Source organism: Oncorhynchus keta, chromosome 33 (genome assembly GCF_023373465.1).
Source record: "Oncorhynchus keta strain PuntledgeMale-10-30-2019 chromosome 33, Oket_V2, whole genome shotgun sequence".
NCBI classification, from domain to species: Eukaryota; Metazoa; Chordata; class Actinopteri; order Salmoniformes; family Salmonidae; genus Oncorhynchus; species Oncorhynchus keta.
In genome coordinates this window covers 1650547-1673027 of record NC_068453.1, presented here as the reverse complement: position 1 = coordinate 1673027, position 22481 = coordinate 1650547, and the positions used below count along the sequence as shown (strand labels likewise).

General features: G+C 42.3%; 1 protein-coding gene across 5 annotated transcripts; it reads left to right on the top strand.

Moving 5' to 3' along the window:
- The first annotated feature begins 413 nt into the window (after positions 1-413).
- LOC118366026 (E3 ubiquitin-protein ligase rififylin-like) lies at positions 414-20533 on the top strand. Of its 5 annotated transcripts, XR_004821862.2 has the most exons (8): positions 414-620; positions 7040-7225; positions 9433-9834; positions 10056-10142; positions 13927-14140; positions 15645-15797; positions 16058-16081; positions 16224-16336. XR_004821862.2 is itself a non-coding variant. In XM_035748333.2 (7 exons), the coding sequence occupies exons 2-7, from the start codon at positions 7049-7051 to the stop codon at positions 16403-16405; spliced, it is 1086 nt and encodes a 361-aa protein (XP_035604226.1). In that variant the 5' UTR covers positions 415-620; positions 7040-7048; the 3' UTR covers positions 16406-20533. The 5 variants fall into 5 exon arrangements, 4 of the variants coding, with proteins under 4 accessions (XP_035604226.1, XP_035604227.1, XP_035604228.1 ...); XM_035748333.2 differs by lacking the exon at positions 15645-15797 and having other exon boundaries at positions 415-620; positions 16224-20533; XM_035748334.2 differs by lacking the exon at positions 15645-15797 and having other exon boundaries at positions 415-620; positions 7005-7225; positions 16224-20533.
- The last annotated feature ends 1948 nt before the right edge of the window (positions 20534-22481 follow it).

The following is a 22481-nucleotide window of genomic DNA, read 5'->3' as shown; positions in this document are numbered from 1 at the left end:
ATGGGGTATTGTGTGTAGATGGTGAGAAACAAATCAATTAAATACATGTTCAGGCTGTAAAAATAAAATATGGAAGGAATAAGTCAAGGGGTATGAATACTTCATGAACTGTTAAGGATGATTATCACATGTATATCGCTATCATACAGTGCGTATGATGGCGATATACATGTCATAATCATCCCTTACAGTTCTATGTTTTAATGCTACAATCAAATAGTGGCAGATAAATTCCGGATAAACAAATTGGTTTACGAGATTTGATGTTGATTTGCAATGTAATTGATAGCATGTAATACATTGAAGTTGTTGGGGACGCTTTAATAATTATTCAGCATCGTTTTATTAGTGTCCACCAGAGGACGCCACTTCCTTGGAAATAAAATGCAAAACTGATTAAAAAACTTTCGTGCACCCACATTCGCGATTGAAACTGTCCGGGGGAGTGTCACTGGCTAGAAGCACTTTCTTCCTGTTTCACTTCAACGAACTTGGGAGTTATTCCTTGTAATTGTGTGAATGTCGGGGAACATTAGCTCCACAAAAGTCATCCAACTGCTAGCGAGCTACTTGCCAGCTGCTTCTAGCAGGCGCTTACGACCCCAGGCTACCTGAACCAGGTAGCTATAATGTTGATCATTTCCACTCGATAAATAAAGACTTCCAGTTAGCAGCAGCTGGCTAGCTACTAACGTTAAGTTTGCTAGCCAGCTATTATGGGCAAAGGTTATGCGTTCGCTAGTATCTGTACAGCTCAAATGTATTGCTAACGCAAGGCAGTGAACCAAAGTGCTGACAACATCAGATGAATAGGTAACGTTACATTGATTTCGAGTCTTCTTTTTCCGGTCTTGCTGAATATTTACTTGCGAAGATGACGGCTTGTCCATATGTACGGGGACATCCCCGCCACTGTTTTGAGTGCTTTAGTTATGTGCCACGTTCTGAGTGTCGTGGCTAACGTTAACTACATGGGTGGCTATATTGGTTTTGATTTTGGACCGTATTACTGTAACGTTTTGACTTTTATTTTGGACCTTGAGACCCTGTAATTTTTTCTGACAGTGTAATGAAAGTGTCCAGTGAACCTAACTGACTAGGTATTTGAACTGTATACGTAAAGCATATTGTAGTGTGAACTGTGACTGTTGAGACAAACTTGCTGTGTGGATTTGTGAGAAGTCTACTTCTAACTCGAAGTTCCATTACATTACACTAATCGTTGGTCGAAGCGTCTTCTACCATGCGGGGTTTTGTTAAGAGCCCCGACGCTCGGTCGGACGCTTCGCTTGCGGCACGGAAGCATAAATAACTTATCGTTCATATCAGCGAGAAAATGTTTTTAAAAAACGTTACACCTTTTTTTTATACGGTTAGTGTTCCCACACCGCCATATATCCGCGTTATAGCGCGTGTTTGGAAGAAAGAGGGACTACCTGTGTTTACACATGTATGGTATTCTCGATATCTAATAGTCACTGAAAACTACTGTCTGCAGCAACTGTGATAAAGCCGGTTAAAACAAATTACAGTGTGTCAATTTTGCGTCTGTGAAATTATTTTGATGTGATATGAAAGTAATTGGGCTTAATGTCACTAGAACTGTATTGCAAATGAGAGTCAAATCAAATTGTATTTGTTACATGCGCCAGATACAACAGGTAAGCATTTCACTGTAAGGTCTAACTTACAATCCCTTAACCAACAATGCAGTTTAAAGAAATACAAGTAACACAGAAGTAAAGAGCAGTAGTAAAATAATAATAGCGAGGCTATACACAGGGGGTACTGGTACAGAGTCAATGTGCGGGGTAATTGAGGTAATATGGGCATGTAGGTAGAGTAAGTGACTATGCATAGATAATAACAGAGAGTAGCAGTTGAGTAAAGGGGGGCAAAGCAAATAGTCTGGGTAGCCATTTGATTATCTGTTCAGGAGTCTTATGGCTTGGGGGTAGAAGCTGTTTAGAAGCCCCCCAGTGATGTACTGGGCCGTACACAATACCCTCTGTAGTGCCTTGCGGTCAGAGGCCAAGCAGTTGCCATACCAGGCAGTTATGCAACCAGTCATATGTTCTGGATGGTGCAGCTGCAGAACCTTTTGAGGGTCTGAGGACCCATGCCAAATCTTTTCAGTCTCCTGAGGGGGAATAGGTTTGGTCGTGCCCTCTTCACGACTGTCTTGGTGTGCTTAGACCATGTTCGTTTGTTGGTGATATGGACACCAAGGAACTTGACGCTCTCAACCTGCTCCACTACAGCCCCGTCGATGAGAATGGGGGTGTGCTCGGTCCTCCTTTTCCTGTTGTCCACAATCATCTCCTTTGTCTTGATCACGTTGAGGGAGAGGTTGTTGTCCTGGCTAGAGGTCGACCAATTAATCGTCATGGCCTATTAATTAGGGATGATTTCAAGTTTTCATAACAACCTATGTTGGTCTATGGTGGTCTGCTTGAAACATGTTGGTATTACAGACTCAGACAGGGAGAGGTTGAAAATGTCAGTGAAGACACTTGCCAGTTGGTCAGCGCATGCTCGGAGTACATGTCCTGATAATCTGTCTTGTCCTGCGGCCTTGTGAATGTTGACCTGTTTAAAGGTCTTATTTACATCAGCTGCGGAGGGCATGATCGCGCATTCGTCCGGCACAGCTGATGCTGTCATGCATGCTTCAGTGTTACTTGCCTCGAAGCAAGAATGGAAGTAATTTAGCTCATCTGCTAGGCTTGTGTCACTGGGAAGCTCTCACCTGTGCTTCCCTTTGTAGTCTGTAATAGTTTGCAAGCCCTGCCACATCCGGCGAGTGTTGGTGCTGGTGTAGTATGATTCAATCTTAGTCCTGTTTTGACGCTTTGCCAGCACATTTAACATTTAGAAATGAGGTAAAACAGATTTAAGTTTCCCTGCATTAAAGTCCCCGGCCACTAGGAGCGCCTCCTCTGGATGAGCATTTTCCTGTTTGCTTATGGCGGTGTACAGCTTATTGAGTGAGTCTTAGTGCCAGCATCGGTCTGTGATGGTATGTAGATGGCTACGGAAAATACAGATGAAAACTCTCTAGGTAGATAGTGTGGTCTACTGCTTATCATGAGATACTCTAACTCAGGCGAGCAAAACCTTGAGACTTCCTTAGATATTGTGCACCAGCTGTTGTTTATAAATATACATAGACCTCCAGCCCTTGTCTTACCAGAGGCTGCTGTTCTATCCTGCCGATACAATGTAAAACCCCACAGCTGTATGTTATTCATGTCGTCGTTCAGCCAAACATAAGATATTAGTCATTGATTTTTAGTTTCCAATGATTGCACGTTGGTCAATAGAACGGATGCTAGTGGGGTTTTACTCGCTCGCCTACGAATTCTCAGAAGGCAGCCTGACATTCACCCCCTTTCTCTCTGTCTTCTCTTCACGCAAATGACTGGGATTTGGGCCTGTTCCCGGGAAAGCAGTATATCCTTCATGTCGTACTCATTAAAGCCTGTTGTGACTAGGGGGCAGTATTTTCATTTTTTGAAGAAGAAAAACATTCCCGTAGTAAACTGGATATTTTGTCAGGACAAGTTGCTAGAATATGCATATAATTGACAACTTGGGATAGAAAACACTCTAAAGTTTCCAAAACTGTAAAAATATTGTCTGTGAGTATAACAGAACTGATGTTGCAGGTGAAAGCCTGAGAAAAATCCAATCCGGAAGTTCCTCATGTTTTGAAACCGCTGCGTTCCTATGCGTCCCTATTGAGCAGTGGCTAGCAACCAGATTACTCTTTCTCCGTATTCCCGAAGGTGTCTACAGCATTGTGACAGTAGTTTTACGCATTTATGTTGAAGAATACCCGTAAGCGGCTACATTGCGCAAGTGGTCACCTGATGCTCCCAGAGAGATTCTTGTGTAAAATACAGAGGTAGCCATTACTCCAATCGGTCCTACTGAAAAAAGTATTGTCCCGATGGATATATTATCGAATAGATATTTGAAAAACACCTTGAGGATCGATTATAAACTACGTTTGCCATGTTTCTGTCGATATTATGGAGCTAATTTGGAATATTTTTCGCTGTTTTCGTGACTGCAATTTCCGGGCGATTTCTCAGCCAAACGTGAAGAACAAACGGAGCTATTTCGCCTACAAAATTAATATTTTGGGAAAAAAGCAACATTTTGCTATCTAACTGGGAGTCTCGTGAGTGAAAACATCTGAAGCTCATCAATGGTAAACCATTTAATTTGATTGCTTTTCTGATTTCCGTGGCCAAGTTACCTGCTGCTAGCTGGACAACATGCTATGCAAGGCTATCGATAAACTTACACAGATGCTTGTCTAGCTTTGGCTGTAAAGCATATTTTGAAAATCTGAGATGACAGGGTGATTAACAAAAGGCTAAGCTGTGTCTCAATATATTTCATTTGTGATTTTCATGAATAGGAATATTTTCTAGGAATATTTATGTCCGTTGCATTATGCTAATTAGTGTCAGGCGATGATTACGCTCCCTCATCCGGGATGGGGAGTCATTAGAGGTTAAAGGAAAAAGCGTCTACCCGTTCGTGGTGAGTAATCGCTGTTCTTGATGTCCAGAAGTTATTTTTGGTCATAAGAGACGGTTGCAAAAACATAAATTCATGAGAGATTGAGGGTGTTGCCAAAGCCTAGTTAGTAGACCTCACCTTACATGCTGTATGGGTCTGTATGTGTTTATAAAGTGTCTTAGAGTAGGAGTGCTGATCTAGGATCTGTTTGACCTTTTAGATCAAAATGAATATTATAAAACAGGTGGGTTGTGTCCTGAATGCTGATTGGCTGAAAGCCATGGTATATCAGACTGTATACTACGTGTATGACAACAAATTACTTTTCACTGTTCTAATTACGTTGCTAACCAGTTGATAATAGCAGTACGGCACCTCTGGGGTTTGTGATATTTGGCCAATATACCACGGCTAATTGCTGTATCCAGGCACTGTGTTGCAGCGTGCCTAAGAACAGCTCTTAGCTGTGGTATATTGGGCATATATCACACTTCCTCTGGCCTTATTGCTTAATTGCTTGGACAGTGGGACCTGATCCCAGATCAGCACTCAGGCTGAACGCCAAGGTAACTTGTCTAAATGACTATCGCCCCGAAGCACTCACAAATGTTGCAATGAAATGTTTTGAAAGGCTGGTCATGGCTCACATCAACACCTTTATCCCAGACGCCCTACACCCATTCCCAATTTGCGTACCGCCCCAACAGATCCACAGATGATGCAATCTCTATTGCACGCCACACAGCCCTATCCCACCTGGACAAGAGGAACAACTATGTGAGAATGCTGTTCATGGACTACAGCTTAGCATTCAACACCGTAGTGCCCTCCAAGCTCATCACTAAAATAAGTACCCTGGGACTGAACACCTCCCTCTGCAACTGGAGCTTGGACTTCCTGACGTCTTTTAGGCTGTGTTTTGTGTAGGCTTACCCTGGCGTGACGTTTTGATTACCATGTAAATCTCTCTCGGACAAGGTGACTTTTATCAATATTTTCGGCTCTATTTACCCTGATTCGAAAATACTCATTAGCCTCAATGTAGACATCATGCAAGACTACAAATCCCTGCAAGCTCCTGCTTGTCATCTTTAGCTGGCACCGTGGCTAACAGTTATTGTGTCACTTTAAAACTTGCACATTTTCCCCTAACCCAAGTCCCCTCCAGTACTCCCTGTTCACCCACAACTGCATGGCCGGGCACGACTCAAACACCATCATTAAGTTTGCTGACCACACGACGGTGGCAGGCCTGATTATTGATGACGATGACAGCCTTAAGGGAGGAGGTCAGAGACACTGCCAGGACAACAATCTCTCCCTCGATGTCAACAAGACCAAGGAGCTGATTGTGGACTACAGGAAACGGAGGGCCGAGCACATCCACATCGACTGGGCTGAAGTGTCCACATTACTAAGGATCTATCTTGGTCCACACACACCAACACAGTTGTGAAGGCTGCATCGCTTGGTATGGCTACTGTTTGGCATCCGACCGGCTACAGAGGCTAGTGCGTATGGAACTACAATCTACCTCAATTACCTCATACCCATGCACATTGACTCGGTACAGGTACCCCATGTATATAGCCAAGTTATCGTTACTCATTGTGTATTTATTATTACATGTTTTACTTTTCTATTATTTCTCCATTTTTTTCTCTCTCTGTGTTGTTTGTAAGGGCCCGTGAGTAAGCATTTCACTGGTAGTCGACACCTGTTGTTTACGAGGCATGTGACAAATAACATTTAAGGGCCCTGGAGTGGAGACTACAGTTTGGCTTCCTTTGTTCATGTTTGGGAGATAGGATGTCACTCCATCAAGAACAGTGTTGCCAGCCTGTGCTCCTGCAGCTCTGACTGCGGACAAGCTCTGAATTAATGATGGGAGCCCTACTTCTGGTAGCCAAATTCAGCTGCCTGGTCTCCTTACTGACAAAAGTTTGAGGCCACCGCCATTCACTGCAGATCTCTCATTTCAATTACAATTCCAGTGTCATTGATTGAGCCCTATATGACGTTGGGCGTCCCAACATAATACCGCCGCACCACTGCACTGTAACATCAGCACTTCAGTTGTTTTTCTTATAGCCTAGCCTAGCTTTTCAACCCCTCTTACAGCTCTTTCTTCACTGCACCACCCCAGCCCTGGCTCATGCCCTTCAAATTTCTCTCAAGTTTGTCCAACTCAAACATACCCTGACTCTCTTTAGTCACTCACTACTCACTCACTCTGTTCATGATCTTAACTATTCAAAACCTCTACACTCCTTATTCTTTTCTTTTTCTCCCCAAAACTCTTTAGTCTGGTCTGTCTTCCCTAACCCACTCTATACATCTTAACGCTTAACACGTGTGTGTGTGTGTGTGTGTGTGTGTGTGTGTGTGTGTGTGTGTGTGTGTGTGTGTGTGTGTGTGTGTGTGTGTGTGTGTGTGTGTGTGTGTGTGTGTGTGTGTGTGTGTGTGTCCAGGTGGGGAGCCCATCTAAGAGTTGCTGTGTTTCCAGGTGTGGAGCATGTGGGCGTCCTGCTGTAACTGGTTATGTTTGGACACTGCCACGGTGGAGGAGAGCAACAGCCGCACGCGTCACCAGGCCTATACTAACTCAGGCTACAGCAACTACCCGTCGCCCCCACTCCCGGACCACACGTGCAAAGCCTGCGGAAGCCGCTTCGTCACCCTAGCCAGAAAGGTACCTAAAACCCTTTCCCAAATCCGGACTTTGAGATCTATAGCACTGCAGGTTTTTCATCTTCTGTAATCAGTGGTTGATTCAGATCTGGCCAATTAGAAATTGATCAACATTGATTAAATGGATTTTGCAAGATTCTGGCAATTTATACTTACCAAGAGTCAGGTGAACGCATTGATAGCATTTGTATGTCTCTCTGTCCAGTATGAATGAAGTTAGGGGTAGTTTTGTGAGCCCATACTAACTAACGTTAGCGCAATGACTAGATTCTACCGGAATAGATAGCTTGCAGAGAAAAGAGAACCAGCAATACGTCAGACCTCAAGGCTTGACTCTTGAGTATCCAGCTCTTAGATTTTCCCACAACTTTCAATACCTCCATTATCTGGTGGATGCATGAAAAGGGTGAAACTAATGCAATGGTTATGTACTTTTCTGTACCTGAACCGCACTCAGGGCAAAATTTGAACAAGAAGAGCATATATGCTTATTGGTCTTCAATATCTAGGCGTCGTGTCTTTGGCATCATTAAAAGTGAAGACTTTATCAAATCAATTATTAGTACATGATTAAAACGAATCATGTAAATGTAATTAACTAGGAAGTCGGGGCACCAAGGAAAATCTTCAGATTACAAAGTTATAATTTTCCTAATATAACTCTTCAGATATTTCAATATCGGATCAATTAGTCTTCTTATTAATGAATTATTATTTACCTCCCGTCCGTCTCATTTCAAACATTGTAAATTGTTGGTTATCTGCATGAACCCAGCCTTTACTATAAATCATCCAAATACCATTTGGCTTAATCATTTATTTACTAACTAACTAAATAATCACAGAAATGCATAAGCAAACAAACATTAGATATGTTACTAACAAATGATAGGGAAGATTCCCTAGTGGGCCAAGCCGATATGATGGCTTGGTGGACAAAGGGAATTGGGTGTGGAAGCGGAAAAGACCAGAGGGATCATTACACACAGTACTAATATAATTATATTAGTTGAAATGCTAGTCCTTTGCACATGAACGCTCACTCATTTGGGAATAACTGCAATGAATATATATATTTACACCCATGTGTTGTGATCTTTTCTGTTGGAATCCGGTCCGTCTGCTGGAGAGTCAGTTCATCCTTGTCTCTTTCTCTCTCTCTCAGCTTTCCTGAAGATCAGTCTTTCATGGTTAGAATGGATACTTCAGAGTACCATTCAGAAATGTTCTCATAGCATAGATGTTTCGGCAGTTGTCTGTCTTTGTATCCCAGGTTGACGTAATTTCTAGCTGCAGACTAGTAATTAGTATCTAAGATTTGCTCTTATTCTGTAGGGATCGATAGTCTCAGAGTTGAACCATTTCCAGCTGTGTAGCCAATGCTCCCATGTAGTATGGTTAGGAATTCAATAACTATTCGCAATCACAGCTCACGCTGTGGGTTTGCTTAGTCTAAATTCAAACTTGTGCCACCTCAGTTTCCACTGTGGATTTCCTCAGTATTAAGAGGATTTTCTTAGGATGCCTGATCATGTCGCCTGATCATGTCTGTGCTCACGGGGGCGGGCCAATGACTTAGTTAAACTTTAAAGGGAATACAATTCTCTCACATTGTAGGTTTAACATCATATTACATAATTTCATAAATAGTTTCATCTTTACTCATTCATTTTATACAATAATTAAATGCAAACCCCATAATTGATAAATGTACATATTCAGAGATATAGTTATGTGTGTTTCCTGTCCTCTGAGGTCACCAAATGAAACACACTTATCATACACATTCTTTAAGTGTCTATGGACCATTCCCACCTCCTCACAAGTGGACATTTTGTTTCATTTTCCCATTTTGGGGATTTAGGAGTTTTGCCACGTGAAATCGTTTGTTCACTCTGTGGTCTCTCTCCATACTGCATGGCCAAGTGGAGAGAGTCTCCTCCAGTAATTTACGACCTGAGATAACAGAACCTGGGTGTAGGAGAGAGGGGGAAGCCAAAATCTATACCCAAAAAGGGCCACGTCATGACAGGCATTACGTTGTCAGTGTCAGGTCGGAGCATAATCTGGGACAAATTTTAAAGGGAACTCTTCTGGTCCAGTAATGTACTGGTTTGTGAAAGTTGAATTGTTATGGCCAGGGAGGGAAAATAAGCTTGCAGACACTTGATTGACAGTCATTGTGTGTCGGTCTCCTCTCCCCCGCAGCATGTCTGCATGGACTGCAAGAATAACTACTGCGGCAGGTGTTCGGCCCAGCTTGAGCCCCGTCCACGCCTTTGCCACACCTGCCAGCGGTTCCACGGCACACTTTTCGATCGCACCGAGCTGATGAAGGTCAAGGTGAAGGACCTGCGCGACTACCTCCACCTGCACAAGGTCTCAACGCAGATGTGCCGTGAGAAAGAGGAACTGGTGGAGCTGGTCCTGGGACAGCAGACACAGTCACTCTCTGGCCCAATCGTAAACCCTCTGACCCAAACCGCCACCCAGCATGAGACAACTCCTCCTCCAGGACACCCCACCACCACCACACCCTCTACACACCCCGAATCCACCTCCACAGACCATGCCCCTTCACAGCCGCCACCCACTCAGGAGGACAGTCAGGTGAGGCCCAAACCCAGGAGAACCCGCCATACCACCCCTTACCCCTGTTTCTGTCAAACATTAATTTACAGTTTTGTCCATAACCTCACCTTTTGTGTTGCGTAGCAATAGCTTGAGAATGGATAACTAACTTTCGGTGTGGCTTCTCCTAGTTAGAGAGTATGGCTAACTCCAGCTCGCTAATGTAGTGTTTTGGGTGCGTGGTGGGTTTCTGCTCGTAGACCGTGTCTGTGTTGGTGTCCCCGGGTCTTGAGGAGCCACTGGACACTGAGGGAGATACAGAGCTGCAGGGAGAGCAGGAGCTACAGGTACTACAGACTGACCCTGATCTTGAAGGCGTTGCCATTGTTAGGGCCAGGAGTTGTTCCTGGTTGGGTCACATGGTGAAGAAAAACTCTTGGCCCTAGCAATGGTACTACTATAGCAGCGATGGGCTTCCTCTCATTAGTTCTGGGCCTGTATTCATAAAGCATCTCAGCGTAGGAGTGCTGATCTAGGATCAGCTCCCCCCTGATTCATTAGTTTAAAATACAAAACAATAGCTGATTTTTAGATTTTTATTTGATGTTAAAATGCATAAAAATGTTACACCAAGCAACAGATACATATACCAAAGTAGCTGAGTCTTGTTTCCATTATGGTCCTCTATTGGTAGGCAAGGGCTGCAGGACAAAAACAAGTGACATGGGCACTGCCATAGATTCATTCGCTCATAGTGTCCAAATATTTAAATGTTTACAAAAGAGAAAATATACACTAATAATTATCAACTAGCGCAGAGGGGTTACACTTGGCTCTCAACATTAACCATGCCTTGTAGAAGTGTTTAAATCTAAATCCCTTTATCTAGAAATGTGATTTTCTGGTTGACCTAGTCAATTACTTTCTGCCCTATGCTTACCTCTGTCAGGAATCTCACCACTTCACAACCTAAGTATTTCACACTTCTTGGCTCCTACTCTGAGACACTTCATGAATACAGGTCCTGAGCTCAGATGGGTCTCAGAACCTGCTTAGGTTGCTAGATAGTTTTTTGTTGTTGTTATGTGTGCCCTACACAGAATGAGAGCAAACCTTCTGTGGAACAGGCCTATGATTTGTACCAGATTTGACCTCCATTGATGCAAGAGGTGTTTTAACTATGATGGCCATAACCTGCTTTGGCAGGAAGTTCTTAAGGCTAGCCTTCTCAGAACAGGTAACGTTCTTTTACTACGACTTATGTTAAATATTAACTAAATTAAGCAAGTTGACCTTTTTTGGCAAATCTGCACACACCCCTGGACTTTTTTCACATTTTCTTATGTTACAGCCTTATTCTAAAATGTATTAAATTATATTTTTTCCCTCATCAATCTACACACAATACCCCATAATGACAATGCGAAAACAGTTTTTTAAAAATGTTTGCAAATGTATTAAAAAAATAAAACACATACCTTATTTACTTAAGTATTCATTCCTTTACTAAAAGACTCAAAACTGAGCTCAGGTCCATCCTGTTTCCATTGATCATCCTTGAGATGTTTCTACAACATGATTGGAGTTCACCTGTGGTAAATTAAATATATTGGACATGATTTAGGAAAGGCACACACCTGTCTATACAAGGTCCCAAAGTTGACAGTGCATGTCAGATCGAAAACCAAGCCATGAGGTTGAAGGAATTGTCCGTAGAGCTCCGAGACAGGATTGTGTCGAGGCACAGATCTAGGGAAGGTACTAAAACATTTCTACACCATTGAACGTCCCCAAGAACACAGTGGCCTCCATCATTCTTAAATGGAAGATGTTTGGAACCACCAAGAACCTTCCTAGAGCTGGTCGCCCGGCCAAACTGAGCAATCGGGGGAGAAGGGCCTTGGTCAGGGAGGTGACCAAGAACCCGATGGTCACTCTGACAGAGCTCCACAGTTCCTTACAGAAGGACAACCATCTCTGCAGAACTCCACCAATCAGGCCTTTATGGTAGAGTTGCCAGACGGAAACCACTCCACAGTAAAAGGCACATTACAGCCCACTTGGAGTTTGCCAAAAGGCACCTAAAGAATCTCAGACCATGAGAAACAAGATTCTCTGGTCTGATGAAAGCAAGATTGAATTCTTTGACCTGAATACCAATGTGTCACGTTGAGGGAAAGATGAACAGAGCAAAGTACAGAGAGATCCTTGATGAAAACCTGCTCCAGTGTGCTCAGAACCTCAGAATGGGGGTGACGGTTCACCCTCCCAACAGGACAATGACCCTAAGCACACAGCCAAGACAACACAGGAGTGGCTTCGGGACAAGTCTAAATGTCCTTGAGTGGCCCAGTCAGAGCCAATAAGACTTGAGGCTGTAATCACTCCCAAAAGTGCTTCAACAAAGTACTGAGTAAAGGGTCTGAATACTTGTGATGTTTGCGTTTTAAAAAAAATATATATATATATATATACATTTGCAAAAACTTCTAAAACCCTATTTTTGCTTTGTCATCCTTGGGTATTGTGTGTAGAAAAAGGGAAAAATATTTTATTCCATTTTAGAATAAGGCTGTAACGAAATGTGGAAGAAATAGAGGGGCTTTTTGATTGGTTGAAAAATACAATTATCAATCTAAAAAAAGTATTCCTTGTGAGACAATCCAGGATAATAAAGGAAAAGGAGCATTCAGTATCTACATAGAGTTGAGTTTATTTGAGTCAAACTGGCTTACTTTTTGGTGTAGAAGCCTACTCAATATACTTAGTTTAATCATACTGTAGGACATACGGCTAGTGACTGTTTTAGACCTTCCAGTGCCTTTATGCTCAGACATTCCCATTGTAAAGCAGTGTTTTATTGTTTGATGGCTGGCAGCCCATGTCTGCATGGTGTGTCCCATTATTCACCTGTCTGTCAGAATATTCCCCTTGTAGTTGAGCAGTAATATATTCTTATCCCCACTGATGGATATCAGCTTTGGCATGTAATGTGGCGTGTTGTCATTCCCTGCACTGTCTGTGAAAGCCCCATGTGACTGACAAGGTTCCTCTTAATACAGTTTGGGTTGGGATAGCTAAACAAGATAGTTAGTGTTGTCACACGATGACACTAGTTGTTGACCTAGAGATAGATCTCAAAGAACCATAATCAATCTTGTGCTATAGGTTCTAGCCCTGTATTCATAAAGCGTCTCAGAGCAGGAGTTGCTGATCTAGGATCAGTTTCACCCATCAATGTAATCTTATTCATGAGGTTCTAAAAGGGCAAAACTGGGGCCTCCTGAGTGGTGCAGCGGTCTAAGGCACTGCATCACAGTGTTTGAGGCATCACTGATCCCGAACTGTCTCGCAGCTGGCCGCGTCCTGGAGACACATGAGGCGGTGCAAAATTGGCCCAGCGTTGTCCGGGTTAGGTGAGGGTTTGGCGGGCCAGGATGTCCTTGTGCTATCGCGCTCTAGCGACTCTTGTGGTGGGCCAGGCGCATGCATGCTGACACAGTCGCCAGTTTTACGGTGTTTCCTCCGACACATTGGTGCGGCCGGCTTCCGGAATAAGCAAGCAGTGTGTCAAGAAGCAGTGCGGCTTGGCAGGGTCGTGTTTCAGAGGACGCACGGCTCTCGACCTTCGCCTCTCACGAGTAAGTGCTGGAGTTGCAGCGATGGGAGAAGACTACAAATGTTGATATCATGAAAAAGGGGTAAAAGGCTAAACTGATACTAGATCAGCACTTTGTGAATATGGGCCCTATTGCCAGTTAGTGGATCCCTTTAATCAATCATTCTGACATTCATACATGATGGCTGTCAATGTGATGTGATTGTTCACGATTTTTGTCTGACCTTAGAAAATCAGGAATAGCCTACCATTTGTGTCATTCCGTTCTGTAACCTTTTTCACCAGATGTTCTGTTATACCAATCAGTACTGGGGCCCGTTCAGGCGGGTGCAACGTACTGAACATTGCTGTTAAAATGTCATTGAGCTGACTTGATCCCATACTCTTAGATGCATGTGTTAGTTATAGATCAATGCATGTCTGTTTTACAGGCACTTAACACAATGTATCTGAACGTTCCACAACATGTTTCCCTATTGAACTCAACCTTGATTTGTTGTGCTGTTGCTCAGTCCTCAGACACAGAGGAGGTGCTGGTGCCAGGCCGCAGGGCGTCGCTGTCTGACCTGGCCGTGGCAGAGGACATCGAGGCCCTCAGCGTCCGGCAGCTCAAGGAGATCCTGGCCCGTAACTTTGTCAACTACAAGGGCTGCTGCGAAAAGTGGGAGCTAATGGAGAGGGTCACCCGCCTCTACCACGACCAGAAGGACCTCCAGAATCATCTGGGTAAAGGAGGTTTTACCTGCAATATTTGTGATAAATGGTTGTTTTCATTACCGGCATCATAGTTGAACTGGGAATCAAACAGGACGTAACTTGGAGGGATCTAGTACGAAACAGAGAGGAACATACCTGAATTTGTCCAATAAATAACTCTTGTTTTTGTTGAAGAAAATCAATTCTGTCGGGAAACGGTTTGCTACTTGCACTAATAAATACACCCCAGACAGTAACTTGTTCTGGATAAGTGTCTGCTAAATTACTCAAATGTAAAGGAGGACTGTAGTAAAATGAGGCACCTATTTGGACTGTTTTCACTTAGCTAGGTTTAAGCCAATTGAATCCTGTGAGATATTTTACACCTGTATGACCACCAACACTTGCCCAATCGATTAGTGAATAACACCTACTGTATGTCTGAACAACACATTGGGCAGGATCCTGTGTCTCTACTGTGAGACAGCTTAATGTACAAGTAGACCCCCTGGACAGGAGGCTAGTGTATCACTAGGCCTTAACCCAAATACTTCTCCCAAATGCTGAGTGCCAAGTAGAGAGACATCGGGTCAATTTTATAGCCTATGACTCGGGCGGGGATTGAACCTTCCAATCTCAGGGCGGACACTCTAACCACAAGGCCACTGGGCTGGTTGTGAATTTGTGGATATGGTAGAGGTATACCTTCTAAGTCAGCGAACATCTTGGCCACTCAGATAAACCTGATAATTAAAGGAGAAGTTAGCACTTTTTGAGATTTCACTTGTTTTTGAGAAACTTACCCCAACCAGCGATTCACTTCCTCACCCTCGCTGTGCAGTACTAGGGGCTCTGAAAAACATGAACAAATGCTCCAAAAACACCCAAATACGTCCTTTTAGAAACAGCAACGCGGTCAGTATAGTGATGCAGGTCATTAGATGTCTGTTTTGTGTGACTCAAGCTGTTTCCCCTATCCATCTGTTCCATTTTCCGTGTAGCTTGCTGCTAGAATAGACAGAGAGGTATCACTCGAGTCGCAACAAAATGGAATATAGCGTTGCAGATAATGTTTGGAATGACACAATTTTATGTGTACAACATCTAAAGACTTGCATCACTATACTGAGAGATTTTCAGTTTCTAAAATGACGTATTTGGGTGTTTCTGGAGCTTTTGTTTTTTTCAGAGCCCCTGTACTGCACAACGAGGATGAAGAAGGGATTCTCTGGTTGGGGTAAGTATAAAAAATGAGTGGATGGGCCCTTCTATAACATGCAATTTGCTTTAAAAATAGAGATTGTCCTCTAAATTTAAACAATGTACTCAAACAAGGGAATACGGTGAGACCCTATTACAATTCAATAATGGAGGTCTGGTATGAGACTGCGTTTGGGGATGTCACATAAGACATTCAGTACATGCAGTCCCCGCCACAGTGAATGAATGTCAATAACAGTTGCTGAATCCCTAACCAGTGCCTTCCCTTAGTCCTCGATTTGCTCGTTCACGCACGCCTCCGCCATATTCACAGGTGTCCCAAAACTGAGGGACAATTGAGGAGGTAGGGGCTAATTATATTACTTATATAATTATTAAACCCCCCGATACCCACTTCAACCGAGGCAGCAACACTGCAGGCACCATGGCGAAGTGCTATCCCAACCCGCACAGCAATATATTTGAGGTTTGCACAACTTCATAAAAAGTCATGGAAAGGCGTCTAATGATATGGCTAATGATATGTCTGATTTCAAGACTTGACACATGCAACAACTGAAATATCTCTCGAATGAAATGTTTTACTGTTACTAAGGTTCACATCTAGTTGAACAACTGGTAATTTCTTAATTTTAATATCTTGCTTATTTTATTACATTTTAAAAAAATGAATTGCATCATTCAAGGACATTTTTAACATGTTTTTTTTTACTTTTTCCCCTCCAGTTTCAAGTACAAATGACGGCACAGGTGAGTTTCTTTTCTCCCCGTGCTTCATGCAATACAAAGGTCCCCAATGATCAGCTATAGGTATTATAGCTCTCTCTGGTTAAGCTAATATTTAATGAGGTGTGTGTGTAATGGTGTTTTGTCCCTTGTTTCTTTCTCCCAGACCCCAGCGGTACCCCTGGCCAGGAGGAGAACCTGTGTAAGATCTGCATGGACTCTCCCATTGACTGTGTCCTACTGGAGTGTGGCCACATGGTCACCTGCACCAAGTGTGGCAAGCGGATGAACGAGTGCCCCGTCTGCAGGCAGTATGTGGTGCGGGCCGTTCATGTCTTTAGATCCTGAGACCCAAGCCTTGGGAACCCCACCCCCACCTCCCGTAAATAAACAAGGGACTTCCTTCTTGTGGCCTTACCACCCATAGACTAGACGAGGGGTATTAAACTCTTACCCTATGGGGTCCGGAGCCAGCTGGTTTTCTGTTCTACCTGATACTTAATTGCACCTACCTGGTATCCAAGGTCTAAATCAGTCTGAGATTTAGAGGGGAACAATTTAAAAAAGCAGTGGAACTGGCTTTGAGATCCAGAGTTGAGTTTAAGGGGACTAGACTAACCACCTCTCCCTCCAGATCTCCACTGCTCAGATGGTCCTTGAGACCCTGAGTAGTGGTTCCTCCTGTTGGAGGGATGAACAGGTGAGGTGAACCTCATTATCCCTTTGATAAACCACACAAACTCAATGACTGGACATGGGCACTTCCTACTGTTATTGACTGGACTTCTACAGTTCATATCCCAAGCTGATAAGGATATGTCTTATTATTAGAATAAGAGAGTGCCTGTATTAAACAGGCAATACCATATTTATTTATTTTTCCTTTGGAGACCTGCATATAAACACAAAAATGTCAAAGATTTTGCCGAGTTACAGTTCATATAAAGAAATTGGTCTACTGAAATAAATTAATTGGGCCCTAAAACCATAGATTTCAAATGACTGTAAAGGGGCGCCGCCATGGGTTGGCATAGGCCCACCCGATGGAGAGCAAGGCCCAGCCAATCAGAATGAGTTTGTCCCCACAAAGGGCTTTATTACAGACAGAAATACTCCTCAAATGTTAGTGGCCTTTTATTGTCCCCAGCACAAGGTGCGCCTGTGTATTGATCATGCTGTATAATCAGCTTCTTGATATGCCACACCTGTCAGGTGGATGGATTAGCTTGAAAAAGGCAAAAATGCTCACCCTCAGGAATGTAAACACATTTATGCGCACAATTTGAGAGAAGATTTCTGGGATCTTTTAACCTCTTCGAGATAGGGGGCGCTCTTTTAATTTTTGGATAAAAAACGTTCCCGTTTTAAACAAGATATTTTGTCACGAAAAGATGCTCGACTATGCATGGAATTGACAGCTTTGGAAAGACAAAACTCTGAAGTTTCCAAAACTGCAAAGATATTATCTGTGAGTGCCCCAGAACTAATGCAACAGGCGAAACCAAGATGAAGTTTCATACTGGAAATGCCCCAGATTCTGAAGGCGCTGTGTTCCAATGTCTCCTTATATGGCTGTCAATGCGCCAGGAATGAGCCTGCCCTTTGTGTCGTTTCTCCAAGGTGTCTGCAGCATTGTGACGTGTTTGTAGGCATATCATTGGAAGATTGACCATAAGAGACTACATTTACCTGGTGTCCCGCCCGGTGTCCTGTGTTGAAATTATTGCGTAATCTGTAGGTCCATGCGCGTTCCATTTCTTCAGAAGAGAAAGTCAACTGCCATGAAGGATTTATCGTCGATAGATATGTGAAAAACACCTTGAGGATTGATTCTAAACATCGGTTTGCCATGTTTCTGTCGATATTATGGAGTTAATTTGGAAAAAAGTTTGCGTTTTAATGACCTAATATTTTATTTTTATTTTTTCTTACCCAAACGTGATGAACAAAACGGAGCGATTTGTCAACACAAATAATGTTTTTTGTAAAAACGGAACATTTGCTATCTAACAGTCTCCTCATTGAAAACATCTGAAGTTCTTCAAAGTTAAATGATTTTATTTGAATCCTTTTCTGTTTTTTTGTGAAAATGTTGCATGCTGAAAGAGAGGCATAATCCTATGCTAGGCTATCAATACTGTTACACAAATGCTTGTTTAGCTATGGTTCAAAAGCATATTTTGAAAATCTGAGATGACAGTGTTGTTAACAAAAGGCTAAGCTTGAGAGCAAATAGATTAATTTCATTTCATTTGCGATTTTCATTAATAGTTAACGTTGCGTTATGGTAATGAGCTTGAGGCTGTAGTCACGATACCGGATCCGGGATGGCTCGACGCAAGAAGTTAATCAGCTCATGAAACATGGGACAAACACGAAACATGTTGCGCTTATATTTTTGTTCAGTGTGTATGTATATATAAGCACCAAGTGCTCTTAATAATGGATTCGATTGATGTAACTGTTAAGAGTTGAACCCCAGTAAAAGGGAAAGCATTTACATTAGTGGTTGAGCTGAGAACACATCCATAGGATTTCCCTATGTGTCTTGTCGTTACTCTGCGCTTAGCAAAGCAGGAACACCCTGTGGTGGTATAGTGTAAAAGCCAACCCATAGACACTGCATACATTGTTTATCAATGAAGCAAAGCCTGCAGATGTTCACTCAATCCCTCTGCTGTAGAATCAGATGGACACACAGTTTTAGTGCTTACGTTTTAGCCTGGTCCCAGATCTGTTTGTGCTGTATAGCCAACTCCTATGGTTATTGTCACGTCAAACCGAGAGTTCCCTGAAGGAGAGGCCCTTTTCCCACTGCAAACGGCACTATCTGGCATACTTTGTAGAAAGACACTACGGGGGCCGTACACCAACACACCACAAGGAGAGATGACCGCGAAGGTGAAGAGGGACAGACCAGCGCAACAAACCACAAAGGCAGAACTACTACCAGAGGCTTCCGACCAAGGGTTTTGCATGACATCGACCATAGGATTTGGTTATACAGCACAAACCGATCTGGGGACCAGGCTACTTATGCTGACAGTGGAAGAGAATATGTGGATCAGTGGTCCTTCACTATTCCAACTATATACAAGTGCTTTATCCTTCCAATACTCAACTGCTCATTGTATTTTTCAGCATCAACATTGACCAAAGGCCCTTACACTTGCTATTGTATTTTTCAAATAAGCCAAAATAAACCATGTCAGAATAGCCTGGTGTATAGCTAAATCTAGTCGTGCATAAGCATATAATTCACTAGTTGTGCACTATATGCGTTGTCATGACACACATACATAAAAGATGAGTTGTCGAAAGCACAAGCAGATCTTTGGCATTGCCCAAGATGAAAGTTGAAGCTCTTAAAGACATCTCATCCGTTTGGCTAGCCAAGTACCTTTAACTCCACAATGAGACTATCGTTTTTTTTAACCTCCGACTCTTTCGAGTTGCTATGAGGTCGATAATTTTTTTAATCATTAAACCCTTACCGTGTACCTATGTTTGTCCTCTGTTGCATGCCTTTCATTGTTTGCTGAATAGTTTTTAATAAAACCAAATACAACAATTGACTGTTTCCTTTTTGAGATTCAATTGGCACATGCGTCATCGGGCTGAGTTGCCATCTTAGAGCGACAGCAATGTGGAAACAGTCGGTGGTTGTATTTGATTAACGTTTTTATAAAACATTTACACAAAGGGATTTACACAAAGGCATGTAACAACAGACAAACATGTACATGGTAAGAGGTTAAATAATTAAAAAAAAATTGAAGTATCAACTGCATAGTAGGAGGTTCATTTAAACTAGTCTGCACTCAACTGGATGAAATCATTGTGGAGTTGAGGACCTTGGCAACCGTTTGGCATGAGTCTAAAGGCTCAACAATGGCGAAAGTACCTTGAACAATCCATTGTCCATTATCAGCTATAGGTAGTATAACTCTCCGATTTAATGACAGGTGTGTTTTTGCATACTCCGGTGCTAAACCTCCAGTCCCTCCCATCCCAGCTGAACATAATGAAAGATTGTTTGACTCTTAATAAGTGGCCTTCAAAAAACCAGCACCTTTACTCATGACAGTGAGCACACACTGTACTTTTGAATATAATGCAGCTTTGTGAAATCGTGTGCTTGCTCGGTTAGATGGAAAATGTGTATTGTCGAGATGATAGAGCCGTGTACATTGCACTAAGCTACATTTTAAAAAAATGTAGCTTTGTATTTAATAAGTAAGGAGTCTGGAATTGAGATGGTGCCCTTGTGTCCCAAATTCAATGCAGGTGCCATTTGGGACACCTGCCTTGTATGATGAAAGGAAGTGTACTTGACCTATTTTTCTTTCTGATAAATGAGGCGTTTTAATATATATTTACTTGACCATTGTTAGATTTTTAGGTTTCGATTACATTTCTAGCGACTGCAAAATAAAGAATTTATAAATACCATTGAAATTATGGACCTTGAATTTACCAATGTGACTGTTGTCTTTATTTTCCACCAGATCTCTTAATAGCATTTTAGCCAAACAGTCTATTTTCTAAACTGCTTAGATACATCTCCGAAAGACTCTTAAGTATAAAAACTACCTAATACGTTTGTGTGCATTATTCTGACATTTTTTTCTGATAAAAACATTTCCACATTGTCTTCATGTGAGGCCTATTATTTATCCAGAGAGTTTCACAGTAGATTCAATTATGAATAGTGGTAACTGGTTTATCCAGTCTGATGGCTAGGGGTGGGGTGTGCCCATGTTAGGTAAGATGGAATCCCAGGAATTCACCTCACTTAAAGGGAACATCTCAAATTCCTATAATGATCTTGACTATAATGTAGTGCTCTTTGAGAGGGTGGAGCAGGTTGCTGGATGCTCCATAAGCAGTCCATCGGGTATTTCAAATGGACTTGTCTTGGATAAGTTATTTAGTCCCAGTGTTTCACAGTTTGAACTATGCTTTTTTTTCTGGGAATGCATTCAAACTTAGATTTAGCGTTTTTATATTTGAATATACAATTGATTATTACAGATCTGAAGTACGTCATGCACATTATTATGCCCCTCAAGGACATGCCAGAGTAACCATACATCATTTGAAGTATTTGTATTTTGTTTGATTTGACAGACAGCGACTGGTTTCATTTTCACTCATTCAAACAGTATATGCATTTTCAACACAAAATGTAACACTCAATTTGGTCTAACGACAAATAATTTTGTGGACAGAGGGACAAATACTAAACTTTCAATTTGCAATGAATGCAAGGAGTGAACCACATCCTGGTACATGCCAATGGCGACAGCTAGACTTACTGGGGTCCGATTTGTTCTGGACCTGGGGACTGTGAAAAGACCACTGGTGGCATGTCTGGTGGGGTAAGTGTGTGTTTCAGTGCTGTGTGTAAGTTGACTATGCACACAATTTGGAATTTAACATTGTATCACATCTTTTATAAGAAACAGTCAGTCTTTCCTCAACTCTTAGCCAAGAGAGACTGACATGCATAGTATCGATATTAGCCCTCTGACTACAATGAAGACCAAAAACAGGCCACTCTGTTCTGGGCAAGCTGTAGCCAGGTCCTTCTTTGCAGCACTTCACCATATGAATGGACACTTATCCCAAGAAATGTAAAATTTAAACTAGAGCCTGCAGGACTTGGAGTGGAGTGTGGTGTAAAAAAAAAAGTTATTAAAAATGATTTCTTTATCACAGATAGACCTCCCCATCTTCACAACCATTGAACCAATATGTTTTGACCAGGTAACACCAAGTAATTTAGTTTCCTGAACTTGCTCAACTGCCACACCATTTATTACCAGATTTAGCTGTGGTCTAGAATTTAGGGGATGATTTGTACCAAATACAATGCTCTTAGGTTTGGAGATGTTCAACACCAGTTTATTACTGGCCACCCTTTCTCAAACTCACTGCAACTCTTTGTTAAGGTTTTCAATGATTTCACTAGCTGTGGTTGCTGATGCGTGTAGTGTTGAATCATCAGCATGCATGGACACACATGCTTTGTTTAATGCCAGTTGCAGGTCATTGGTAAAAATAGAAAAGAGTAAAGGGCAAAGTCAACTGCACTGCGGAACATTAGAAAAGCTTCCATTAAGGAAAACCTTCTGTATTCTATTAGATAGATAGCTCTGAATCAATGATATGGCAGAGGTTGAAAAGCCAGAACACATACGTTTTTTTCAACAACAGGTTATAGTCAATAATGTCAAAGGCTGCACTGAAATCAAATCCAATCAATCAATCAAATGTTTTTATAAAGCCCTTTTTACAAACGGCAAGCAATTGAGATGTAGAAGCACGTTGGCTAGGAAAAACTCCCTAGAAAGGCCGGAACCTAGGAAGAAACCGAGAGAAGAACCAGGTTCTGAGGTATGGCTAGTCCTCTTCTGGCTGA

Coding starts and splice junctions, on each gene's coding strand:
- LOC118366026 (XM_035748333.2), top strand. CDS start 7,049: ATGTGGGCGTCCTGCTGTAACTGGTTATGTTTGGACACTGCCACGGTG. Junction 7,226..9,432: donor TCGTCACCCTAGCCAGAAAG/GTACCTAAAACC, acceptor TCTCCCCCGCAG/CATGTCTGCATGGACTGCAA. Junction 14,141..16,057: donor GGACCTCCAGAATCATCTGG/GTAAAGGAGGTT, acceptor TTTCCCCTCCAG/TTTCAAGTACAAATGACGGC.